Source organism: Mercenaria mercenaria, chromosome 2 (genome assembly GCF_021730395.1).
Source record: "Mercenaria mercenaria strain notata chromosome 2, MADL_Memer_1, whole genome shotgun sequence".
Classification (NCBI taxonomy): domain Eukaryota; kingdom Metazoa; phylum Mollusca; class Bivalvia; order Venerida; family Veneridae; genus Mercenaria; species Mercenaria mercenaria.
This window is the reverse complement of record NC_069362.1, coordinates 34052796-34065395: the sequence shown is the minus strand read 5'-3', so window position 1 is coordinate 34065395 and position 12600 is coordinate 34052796. Positions and strand designations below refer to the sequence as shown.

Below are 12600 nucleotides of genomic sequence, written 5' to 3'. Positions count from 1 at the left end.
AATTTCAACAGTCTCACCTAAAACATTTGTAGGGATGAACTCCTTAATGTTTCATACGATTTCACCTGAACTACATTTACGTTTCCTTCTGTTTAATGTACATGTATTAGTCATTTATACTCCATTTATGTTTCACATTGTCTCAAAGTCTAACCATTTCCAATAATGTGTTACCTGGAAATTGTCTCGAAACTCAAAATATTTTTCATATAATGATGTCCATAAACAATTCATTTAATCTTACCTGAAAGTTGTCTGGGATAAATCATGTAGATAGTCCATAAACATTTCATAGGGAATCTGGGTCTGTCCTAGGTTATGAATTGTGGTTGGCTGACCTAACACTGTTCCACCCTAGAAAAGGTCCAACTAATACATTTACATTTTAACATAAACAGTACATAAAACAGCTAGAAATTTAAAGGATCTGTGATTTTTTTCTTTTCTTTTTCTTATAAAATTGTCATACCTATGATACTTTAAAACTAGCATGTAAACAAAGCAACTACTTCTTTGAGGAAAGCAGTTGTAAACATTCAATGCCGTGGTTCAATTTTAGTGTTACAATCTATAACTGAGTATACATTAGCAGTTTTATACATGAACTGAAAATGTACTCAGTAAAGGACTTTACAGTTTTACTTCCTGAAACATATTATGATACTTGTGTAACAATTGGTGGTCACTACTTGTAAAATATTGCAAGTGAAGGACTGAGCTTCTTCAAAACTGAACATGTTACAGTATTAAATTCACTGCTTTATTTGGAATGAGTTCTTCAATTCAATAAACATCTTCACTTGCATAATAAAATTAATATGATAAAACAAATCTCATATCTGTTGTACAATTGGATGTAAATTAATATTTTCAGTATTTAAAAAGAAACTTACTGGAGAACACCATTCTATACCTCCCATTCCTCCAAAGAAATACTCCTTGCCATAAACTACAATGCCTGTATGCCATATCCCTTCTAACTGCTTTCCTGAAATAACAAGTGTAAAATATAGTGGATCTATATTTGTTTCAAAGTGTGATAAAAATATCTACAATGAATGAACAACATATGCAATAAAAAACATATGCAATAAAAAATCTGATAATCACAAATTAAAGATATACTGATCTTGCATGCAAAAAAAAACATGTTTTCTATTTTGTGTCTCTAGTGGTTTTAACTAAATTCTGCAATGCACAATGCCACACTAAAATTCTGACATTACAATGTTTATTTTGGAAAAAAAAAAATTCAGAGTTTTACAAAGATTTACATGTAATGTGGTAGGTGTATATCTGTATGTTTTTGATGGTATATAACTATGTGCATGCAGGGTTCTGCCAAGGATCAAAAATGATGGGGACACATGTTCCTTGATATGAAAAATGTGGGGACATTTTCAAAATCTTGGGGACAACAAATTTTGACTATATGTCATTGAAATAAATCAGAAACATTGCTTCAACTGTAGTCTTTATTGTAGTCCAACCATTGGTACTCTTCAAATCAACTCTCCTGAAATTTGGAGTCACTTTTCTTTTGGGCTTCATCCGAATTTGCACACTTTGTGGTTTGATTTTGTTATGTATTTCTTAAGTTTTGGAGACAATTAGTGTGGAATGGTTGACAAATTTTAAGCAGTCAATGGACTTTTTCAATTTCACCTGCAGGGACTGTGGGTGGAGAACGGTAAACGGCATCGGGGTTTGTGTGGTCTATGGGGCTTTTATAAAGCCACATGAAGTACTAAGCCATTAATCATTAGATTAAACGTTTATCTTGTTTACAAATATAGAAATGTAGCTTAAAATTGTTCGTTGTTTTTTATTTATTTATTTATTTGGGTTTTACAGCGCACCAACACAGTATAGGTTCGCTGGTGGACCGAAGTGAAGTTTTTGCAGGGAAACTCACCTATTCAAATGCGGAAGAAAAATTACTGATTCGTATTCCATTCCGGTCGTACCACACACACATTCATTCCCAAATTTTTTAACGCAACAACTAACGCTTCTAGATCAATTTTAGTGCAACATTCATAATTTTTAACGCCAGATTCCAGCAATATCGCGGCCTCGACAGAACCCTGGCATGTATATCTTTACTTAAGTACTTTTTTGCCAAGAATGCCTATTAATATATATTTTTTGTGAAGTTCCATACCAATGGAATTGTCACTTTGAAACAATGAAAACTGGGAGTGTGGTTGTTTCAACACCTTTCGAGTCTAGGATTTCCTTGTGGACAATCTATAAATTTAAAGATTTTTCAGTCTATAAATTTACAGACTGGGTATACATGTAATTTGTAATCAAAACAGCAGATTAAAACGAAATGTTTCACTTATTACATGAATATAAAACTAACAGAATTTCAGACAGGTATATTGGATCATTATAATTTTTTCACATTTTCTGAAAATTCAAAGTCATCAATACTGAGAGAAAGCCACATACATATTATAAACAAGAGCTCCGCCAAGCCGGGCAATATACGCCTGAAGGGTTATATTAGAGGATAGGAGGTCCGAGCAAAATTTAAAGAACTTGACCGTTGAAGCCTAAAGGACTGGAACAACAAAGGGAAATAAAATCATCATCAACTCGCATTTACAAGTGATCTGACTCTAAAACTTCCAGTCGTAAAGTTCTCACTGCACATGTGCAATGGAAGTTATGAAATTCTAAGGGAGAAGCAATTATTCACTTTCTGTATTTTTTATGAACTATCACCACTAAAGTGAAAGTAACTAAAACATTGCTAATTATGCATTCTGAAACTTATCCCTTTGTTGGAAGTAGTGGTCTCCCTTTTAAAAGTTTTGTTTACATTTTTTCTTGCATCAAGAGAGAAACGGTAGAAGAAACAGTTGTATGGAGCAGAATCTTTTTTTGTAATAAATTCAATTAATTTCTTAACATTTTTAGAAAGATATTACCTTAAGAAATGAAGTAATATTTTGAAAACAGGAAATGTATTTTTGGGAAGCGTAGCCTGCCCAAAGTCACCAAACTATGTATACCGAAATAGGTGAAATTGTAGTTACAAATGCCGTTACTACCTTTCTCCATACATGCGCTATAAAAGTAGTTCAGTACTTCTATGAAATTCAAGGGTCTGAGAGTAAACAGACTGATACCATTTATTTAGCATATGCAATAAATGTGAACACTTATGATTTGTAAATGAAAAATATGTTTGGGGGAACTTATAAAGAACTTTGCCTACGCGTTGTACTACTTTACGACGTAAATATTTATCATGTGACTAAGACCAAGAACCGATTCAGCGCTACCTTTCTCCATACATGTGCCATGAAAGTAGTTCAATACTTACAAGGAATTGAAAGATGTGAGGGTAATCAGATCGATGCAATTTATTATGGATATGCAATAAAATTTAATGTGAATATTAAGGTTTCGATGGAGGACTTGAGAAACAAAAATCAAACAACACCAAATCATAAAAAGAAGGAGTTGTTTGACATGAAAATTGAACAGCATGTAAAACATGTATATTACTTTACGAAACAAGTGTCAGTATACTGATATAAACATTGAATTCCGGAAAAGGGCTGCCTAAAGGGGCTCCACTTCCGGACAGTTAAACGCCTTTAAAAACTCACCATTTTCAAAGAACTGTTACACATGTTGTTTTGATGCTTTGCAATAGCGTGCGAGTGGTGAAATTTCACGTAACAAGGTGGAACATAGTTTTCAGCAATTGTTTATCTTTTTTTTCTTTACAAATGGCATCATTTCAAAAGGGAGACAACTTTTTCTCAAAGATTACTTAAAATAATCGGAAAAAGTTGTTTCCCTTTGAAAATGAATGCCATTTGTACTTAAAATAATCGGGAACAGTTGTCTCCCTTTGAAAATGAATGCCATTTGTAAAGAAATAAAGATAAACAATTGCTGAAAACTGTGTTCCACCTTGTTATTCGAAATTTCACCACTCGCACGCTATTGCAAATGCATCAAAACGAACATGTGTAACAGTTCTTTGAAAATGGTGAGTTTTTAAAGGCGTTTAACTGTCCGGAAGTGGAGTACAGCTTAAAAAAAAATATGAAAAGGATTCATTATTCTATACCATATACCTTTTGAGCTATGAGCATCTCAAACAAACAAATCCACTATTTTGGCTATTTCAAGGGCCATAACCCTGTAATGAATGCTAAAATTTTCAAGAAGAATGCCATGTGTGCAAAGGTCACATTATGATAAAGACTCAAGCAAGGTTTCATGAATTTACATTTAGAGTGGTGGAACCTATGCTCGCGGTATTCCTATGCTCGCGGTATTTCGATAAATATGCTCTCTGCAGAAGCACTGATAAAAATATTTCATCATGCTATGTTCAACACCGACCAGTGGTGAAATGCCTTTACAACAAACGTAGCGATAGCCGCGCGTGCCGCTCACGTGACGTATACAGCAGCCAATACATTTTACGCAATCTGTATCCGTCGCACAAATCTCACACAAATATGTCAAAATCACTAAACTAAAGTTAGTTTTTTAGAAATCATGCATTACATTCAGATATAAGATACATTTAAGAGCAAGATGTGATGAATGTGACGCCTGGCTACACTACGAGTGCCTTTCGAACCATGAAAAGATCGATGTTGATCTTAGTATTTTGACAAAGTCCAAATGGTTCTTTCTGAGATGTAGGGAGGAGTAAATTTCCTACACACAAAAGAAGTGTAGAAAACATTAGCGAGTTAATCACTGTCGTTGTTTGAATCTTTAATTCTGTTTTTAAACAACATTATTAAACGTTTTTAAGCTTTGTTCTAATAGTGACTCCATTTCGGAAAGGGAAATATACACATAGAGGCACATACTAAATTTTATCCCCATTTATTTTGTTTTTCACATAATAAATGAGTAATGTTCTAAATTTTATATTCGCATATGCTTGTTTGTTCATTTTTAGCCTGCTGATTTTTTTTTTCGTCCTTAGTTTAATCGATATTACATACCGCCAGCATAGGTTCCCTTCAGGGCGAATTTTCACCTTTTCACGTATGCCGTGTCGATAGCTCACGAGACGACTAAGTCACGTGATGACGCACATCAACAATATGTTTCGATAAAAGGAGGATAACTTTATGTTTTAGCATAGGCAAATCGAAATAAATTTTTTTTCTTGCTTCTTAAAAAGATTATATATGTACAAAATACCGTGAGCATAGGTTCCACCACTCTAAATACTTCTGAGTAAGGCACCGAGATTACTTCTGAGTAAGGCACATAATTATGTAAAAATGTGCATTTTTTACTATTTCAGGGGCCGTAACTCTGGAAATAAGGTGCAGACCCAGATAAACAAGAGCACCGCCTTGCGGGTGCTGACGCTCATCTGATTTTTTTTGTATAATAGAAATATTGTCCTACCCATGATTTTCTAAGTCTAAAAAGGGCCATTATTCTTGCAAAAAGCAGGACAGAGTTATGTTTCTTGATGTACAGTGTCCACTTATGATTGTGAAAAACTGTTGCAAGTTTTAAAGCAATAGCTTTGATAGTTTATGAGAAAAGTTGCCTTAAACATAATACTCAACCAAGAAAATGATTTTCTAAGTCCAAAAGGGGCAATAATTATTGCAAAAAGCAGGATGGAGTTATGTTGCTTGCTGTACAGGGTCAGCTTATGATGGTGAACAAGTGTTGCAAGTTTCAAAGCAATAGCTTTGATAGTTTAAGAGAAAAAGTTGACCTAAACATAAAACTTAACCAAGAAATCTGATATTTTCTAAGTCCAAAAGGGGCCATAAATCTTGCAAAATAAGGATGGAGTTATGTTTCTTGCTGTACAGGGTCAGCTTATGATGGTGAACAAGTGTTGCAAGTTTCAAAGCAATAGCTTTGATAGTTTAGGATAAAAGCTGACCTAAACATAAAACTTAACCAAGAAAACTGATTTTCTAAGTCCAAAAGGGGCAATAATTCTTGCAAAAAGCAAGATGGAGTTATGTTTCTTGATGTACAGGGTCTGCTTATGATGGTGAACAAGTATTCCAAGTTTCAAAGCAATAGCTTTGATAGTTTAGGAGAAAAGTTGACCTAAACATAAAACTTAACCAAGAAATCTGATATTTTTTAAGTACAAAAGGGGCCATAAATCTTGCAAAAAGCAAGATGGAGTTATGTTTCTTGCTATACAGGGTCAGCTTATAATGGTGAACAAGTCTTCCAAGTTTCAAAGCAATAGCTTTGATAGTTTAGGAGAAAAGCTGACCTAAACATAAAACTTAACCAGGCAACGCCGACGCAGACGCCGACGCCGACGCCGACGCCGACAACCGCTCAAGTGATGACAATAACTCATCATTTTTTTTCAAAAAATCAGATGAGCTAAAAATAGTAGGTGCACAAGTTCATATCATCATAAACACTCATCAATTTATATCAAATACTTTTTGAGCTAGGCGTGTCACAAGGTGAAAATGTGCATTTTTGACTATTTCAGGGGCCATAACTCTACAAGTAGGGCGCGGACCCAGATTAAAAATAGGAGATGCGCAAGTTCACATCATGATTAAGACTAATGTAAGATTTCGTGAATCTATATCAAGTACTTTTTGAGCTAGGCGTGTCACAAGGTGAAAATGTGCATTTTTTACTATTTCAGGGGCCATAACTCTAGAAATAGGGGGCAGAGCCAGACAAAAAATAGGAGGTGTGCAAGTTCATATCATTATAAAGACTCATGCAAGATTTCATCAATTTATATCAAATACTTTTTGAGCTAGGCGTGTCACAAGGTGAAAATGTGCATTTTTTACCATTTCAGGGGCAGTAACTCTAAAATTAGGGGGCGGAGCCAGACGAAAATAAAATGTGCGTAAGTTCATATCATGATAAAGACTCTTGCAAGGTTTCATCAATTTATATCAAATGATTTTTGAGCTAGGCGCGTCACGAACTTCGGACGGACGCACGGACGCATGCACGCACGGACAAGAGCAAATCTATATACTCATGGGGGGCACAATTAAGATAGTAATAGACAATCTGAGGCCATTTCGTAACAACTGCACAATTTTTGTAGTGTTGCTTCGAATATTTATTTACCCCACCCACTTTTACCCAGTTTGAGAGTGTACCACTCTTCCAGTATTAATCAGAGTATACTGATATACTGTCATTTTTATGTTTATTTAGATTACAATATCTGCTGAAAATAACACTTTAATATCTAAACTAATGAAAAATGTTTTAGCTTTTGGGTGAAGTTCGTCCATTGAAAATCAGTAAATTTGATTAGACCATTTTGTGGCTCTGTGCTGAAAAAAGTATTCAGTACAATTTAAAATACAAATGTTGCGTGAATGTCCATTGCATAGTTATTTTATCATGAAAGTTTCAGGTAAAAAGTTAGAACCATTTTTAAAAAAATAACAGAAATTGTGTTCCTGGCTGGTCACATGTCAGATTACCCCACCCACTTTAAATGTGAATATCTATAAAAGTAAGTCAAAACTGGTAACAGTACCACTTGTTAATGAAACTTAATACATATAGGTATATTATCACAAAGTATAAATAAAATCAAAAAACATTTTGCGCAGACACCTAACTGGGACCCCCCCTTTAGATAAAAAATGTGGTTTGAATCGAATACACTTGTAAATTTTATAAATGTATTGATTTTTGTTTACACGTTGAACTACTTTTATTACACGGTAAATATTTGTCATGTGACCAAGGCGATGACATACAGAAAACTGTCTTAATCCGCTAAAAATATAAGTCGTCGGTAGCACCAATCTTTATATCGTTAAAATTACGGACATAGACATTTTATGAAGTATTTGCAAAAAACAGTAGTCACTCATAATTAAAAATGCTATTAGGGCCCTTTTCTTATACATTACTGATATAATGCTAGTCTTGCCAACACTCCTGTGTTATTTTGTTGATATGATGCTAGTCTGGCCAAATTATTTTCAAGACCAGGTGCGCATGAAATACTTTTAAGTGAATCAGTTGGATTTCTTGACATAGAGAAAATATTGGGCCTTCATCATACTGAAGTTTTAATTTCACTTTGTTTTTGTTTTTTGTAAGATTTTTAAAAATTTGTTACACAGATATGTTTGTAAGATTTTTAACAAGACCGTTATGATGACCCTGGATCGCTCACCTGAGAAATATGAGTTACATGTTTCAAATGTCAAACTGATGATTTTTAGAAATTTTTTGGAAGATTTTCCGATGTACAATCAAGTAACCCATGGGGCGGGGCCAGTTCTATCCCGGGGGTCATTATTTCAACAAAGTTTGTAGAAGTTTACTAGGCAATGTTACATATCAAATATCTAAAATCTAGGCCTTCTGGTTTATTTTTAGCAAATTTATGAAGTTTTCCCTATGTACAATCAAGTAACCCCTGGGGCTGGGTCAATTTGACCGTGGCGGGGGGGGGGGGGGGGGGGTCAATGTCTAAGCTCTAGGCCTTCTTGTTTATTTTTAGCAAATTTATGAAGTTTTCCCTATGTATAATCAAGTAACCCCTGGGGCTGAGTCAATTTGACCCTGGGGGGTCAAGATCTGAACAAATTTTGTAGAGGTCCACTAGGTAATGCTACATGTCAAATATCTAAGCTCTAGGCCTTCTGGTTTATTTTTAGAAATTTTTTGAAGAGTTTTCTATGTACAATCAAGTAACCCCTTGGGGCGGGGTCAATTTGACCCCGGGTGTCATGATTTGAACAAATTTTGTAGAAGTCTACTAGGCAATGCTACATGTCAAATACCTAAGATTTAGGCCTTCTCACCAGGTTTATTTTTAGAAAATTTTTAAAGATTTTCCTATGTAAAATCAAGTGACCCCTGGGGCGGGGTCAATTTTGACCCCGGGGGTCATGATTTGAACAAATTTTGTAGAGGTCCACTAGGCAATGCTACATGCCAAATATCTAAGCTCTAGGCCTTCTGGTTTATTTTTAGAAAATTTTGAAGATTTTTCTATGTACAATCAAGTAACCCCATGGGGCGGGGTCAATTTGACCCCGGGGTCATAATATGAATAAATTTTGTAGAGGTCCACTAGGCAATGCTACATGTCAGATATCTAAGCTCTAGGCCTTCTGGTTTATTCTTTAAAATAATTTGAAGATTTTCCTATAGAAATCTTTGTAAAATCAAGTGACCCCTAGGACGGGTTCATGATTTGAACAACTTCAGTAGAGGTCCACTAGGCAATGCTACATGTCAAATATCTAAGCTCCAGGGCTTCTGGTTTTTGAGATTTTTTAAGGTTTTCCTATGTAAAATCAAGTGACCCCTGGGGCGGGGTCAATTTTGACCACAGGGTCATGATTTGAACAAAATTGGTAGAGGTCCACTAGGCAATGCTTCACACCAAATATCTAAGCTCTAGGGCTTCTGGTTTTTGAGAAGTAGATTTTTAAAGTTTTTCTTTTTGGTTGCCATGGCAACCAGAGTTCTGCATGGAATTCAATTCTTTGAACAATTTTTTAAAGAAAACCATCCAAGGAACATCCCTGTGAAGTTTCATCAAAATTGGCCTGTTGGTTTAGGAGGAAAGTGTGGACGGACGACAGATGGACGGACGTACAACGGACGCCGGACGGTGAGCGATCACAATACCTCACCCTGAGCACTGTGTGCTCAGGTGAGCTAAAAATAGATAATAAATATTTTAGCATTTTCTCTGTTTGCTCTCTTGGTTTATGCATTGACATCTCACTTTGGAAGATCCTGCCATGATTGTCTATCAAACCTGCTTTCAGTCTATAGTCAGTTTGATTTTCTAAGAACCTTGGCAAAGACATAAACAACCCCTATTGATTTTGGTGTCGAAGTCAACCTCAAAGTGACATTTAAAGCCTTAGTCTGCTTTTACTGATAATCAAACTTCATACATACAGACATTGGTTCTCTATTAAACCTAGAGTCAAGTCAAAGATTATGATTCGAGTAACCTTTACTGACTTTATTTTTACGTGGACGCACTGGTCGAGAGAGCTAAGATGCTCTCCTACGGAGGTGAAGGCCCCTGGATCGAATCCTGGCTACTCCCATTGCGGTGTGTCCTTGGGCAAGGCACTTTATCACGATTGCCTCAGTCGACCCAGCTGTAAATGGGTACCAGCAAATTGCTGGGGGTGAGGTATAACTGGTTTTAACTGTTCTTAATATACTGGTACTGATGATAACAGGGGAAAATATTAGCAGTCGCCCAGTGCGACCAAAAAATCGGCTGGGTGCCTAAACATCGCAAGTTAGGGGCCCAGGAGGCGACCAGGGTGAAAAAAATAAAATTTTCCATAATTTTGTGGGTTTTTTTGCATCTTTTCGTTTTTTCACAGTTCTCTTGGGAACTGAAAGGTCTCTAATAAGTCGCCCTGTCTGGTATATGTTTACGTCTACTGGGAAATGGATTGCAATAGTATGAATCATTTGAAACGTAGTCGACTCCATTTAAAAATGGAGGTCTGTCAAGAGAAAGTCCGTTTTAGCGGTCTATACCGGACACGTTTAAACTGCGACGCCATGCAACCCTATGTGCGGCGCAGTGCTTCCTCCCAATGTGGCGCAATATCTGAAGACGTGGTTCGCAAAAGTGGCCATCGTATTTTACTGTTACATGTACTTCATTATTATCTGAGCCACAAACTTAATCTACACAACTCGTGTAGAGATGCCGATGAACTGCTAGCTTTTTGGAAAGCTAAAACTTGGCCGAACTTTAGACATACCGCGCCGATGTGAGTTATCTTCCTTGTAATGGCGGCACCCTATGTGTGATGTACGCGAAGCCAGTAAACTGTGGAAAAAATGTGGCGATTTCTTGATGGTGTTACTAAGCCCCAGGGGTGTGGAATTCCTATGTCCGACTTGTCCGACTCGGGACTTTTTGACGGCGGACAAGTGAGTTTTCACATTCCGTCTGTCCGCGGACAAGCACAAATTTTCTGGTTTGAAATGAAAAAGGAAAAAATAATTTAGAAACGCTGAACAGTGCTTCAAGTTTATGGAGTTTATATAAGAATTTGACGTACGACACGGATGTTTCACCAGCCGAGCGGCCTCTCGATTTCTCAAGTTTTGGGAAAACCATACTGCGTCTAAATTTAGCATCTCTTTCTCTGCATTCAGGTTAGTTCCCTGTCACGGTCTCGCGTGATTTTTGCACACGATAACTCGGCGAATAGAAACCGGAAACATAAACAAATATCACAAAGTTTTGGACAAATTCGTTGTTACAACTTCGTCTGCCACCAAAATTGGAAGTCAACAGTCTAAGCACAAAGTGCTTGGTAGTACGAGTCAGGAAGTATGATGTTTTCTGACAGTCAGAAAGTTTCATGCTTTCTCACGTGACTTCGCATGGCATGATGGGTAGTCTTTTAGGCCTCGCAGACGAACACAAGCTAAAGTGTCAAAAGCTTTGTTTTTGTAACAGCGGCAGTATTACACTTTATTATGTTTGCTTTTGTAACTTCTTGTAGATTATTGTCCAAGATAAAAAAATTATTTGCATGCTAAAATGTTGAAAATCTGGGCAAGTAAGTTTTGACTGCGGACAGTTAGATTTTTAAGTCTCACTTGTCCGTGGACAAGTGAAAAATATTGGGATTTCCGCATCCCTGAGCCCGCTGAAAAGCAAGTACAAACGGCGACCGAAAAGCGAAAGTATTATCAAGATTATGAAAAAAACCCAAAAGGTCCAGGAACTTTAACAAAAAATGGGAAGAAAACAGGCCCTGGTTGCAAAATACAGATAATTGTCACACTGTCACATGTTGAATGGATTTTGAATATGTTTATTTTAACCTGTTGAGCCTTGAAAGGTTTTAATTTAATTTCCATGAAATACAATTGTACAATTACATAAAACAAGCATTAGCTTATATCAATTAATCCCCTATAAATGTTGATAATTCACTGAACATACATGTACCCGGTTTGTTTGAGAGCAACCTGAAATGCAATATTTAACTACAGATACCTGAACGTATTAACTGGGCCCCTAACTTTTGGTCTGGGGCCCTAGTTTTTAAAAGTTAGGGGACCAGGTGGCCCCTGGGTGAAAAAAGTTAATATTTTCCCCTGTGATAAACCCGAACAGAAAATGAGGTTTTTTACCTGTAACTTTTTTATTTCTGCAAATTGTAAGCAACGGTCGGTATCAAAATAAAGCTTAACCTTTGCTGAAAACTTTACATGATTCAAATTTACATTTAGTAAACAAACTCACATGAAGTGAGGCCCTGAAAGGGGTATGTAAAAAGGGGACTGTATGAACGTTGACTGATGATAAATTCGAACACTTTGTCATTTACAAAATTTTCTTGGTATTATTATATTGAAACTTTCCCCAAAAAGCTGCAACAGTCATTCCTGATCAAGTAATGAAAAGTTACCAAATGTCAGGCCTTCATGTTTCGACAGTGAGCATGCGCAAAAAACACCCTCTTCCCCAGGAATTTTGGATACATATTTTTTATACAAATTTATGTAAGTCATTTATTTATACAGAATATTTACCAATTTTGTTTTTGTTTACATCAGTTGGCATTATAAGTGGAAACTATTAGATGGTGTGTTCAACTT

At 36.1% G+C, this 12600-nt stretch overlaps 1 protein-coding gene across 1 annotated transcript in view; it reads right to left on the bottom strand.

The window, feature by feature from the left end:
* LOC123563678 (uncharacterized) overlaps positions 1-12600 on the bottom strand; it is a 39459-nt gene that overhangs the window by 23564 nt on the left and 3295 nt on the right. Inside the window, exons 2-3 of the mRNA XM_053534640.1 lie at positions 894-988; positions 245-354 (exon numbers count right to left, since the gene is read on the bottom strand). Coding sequence (XP_053390615.1) covers positions 245-354; positions 894-988 — 205 coding nt within the window. The remainder of the gene's footprint in view (positions 1-244; positions 355-893; positions 989-12600) is intronic.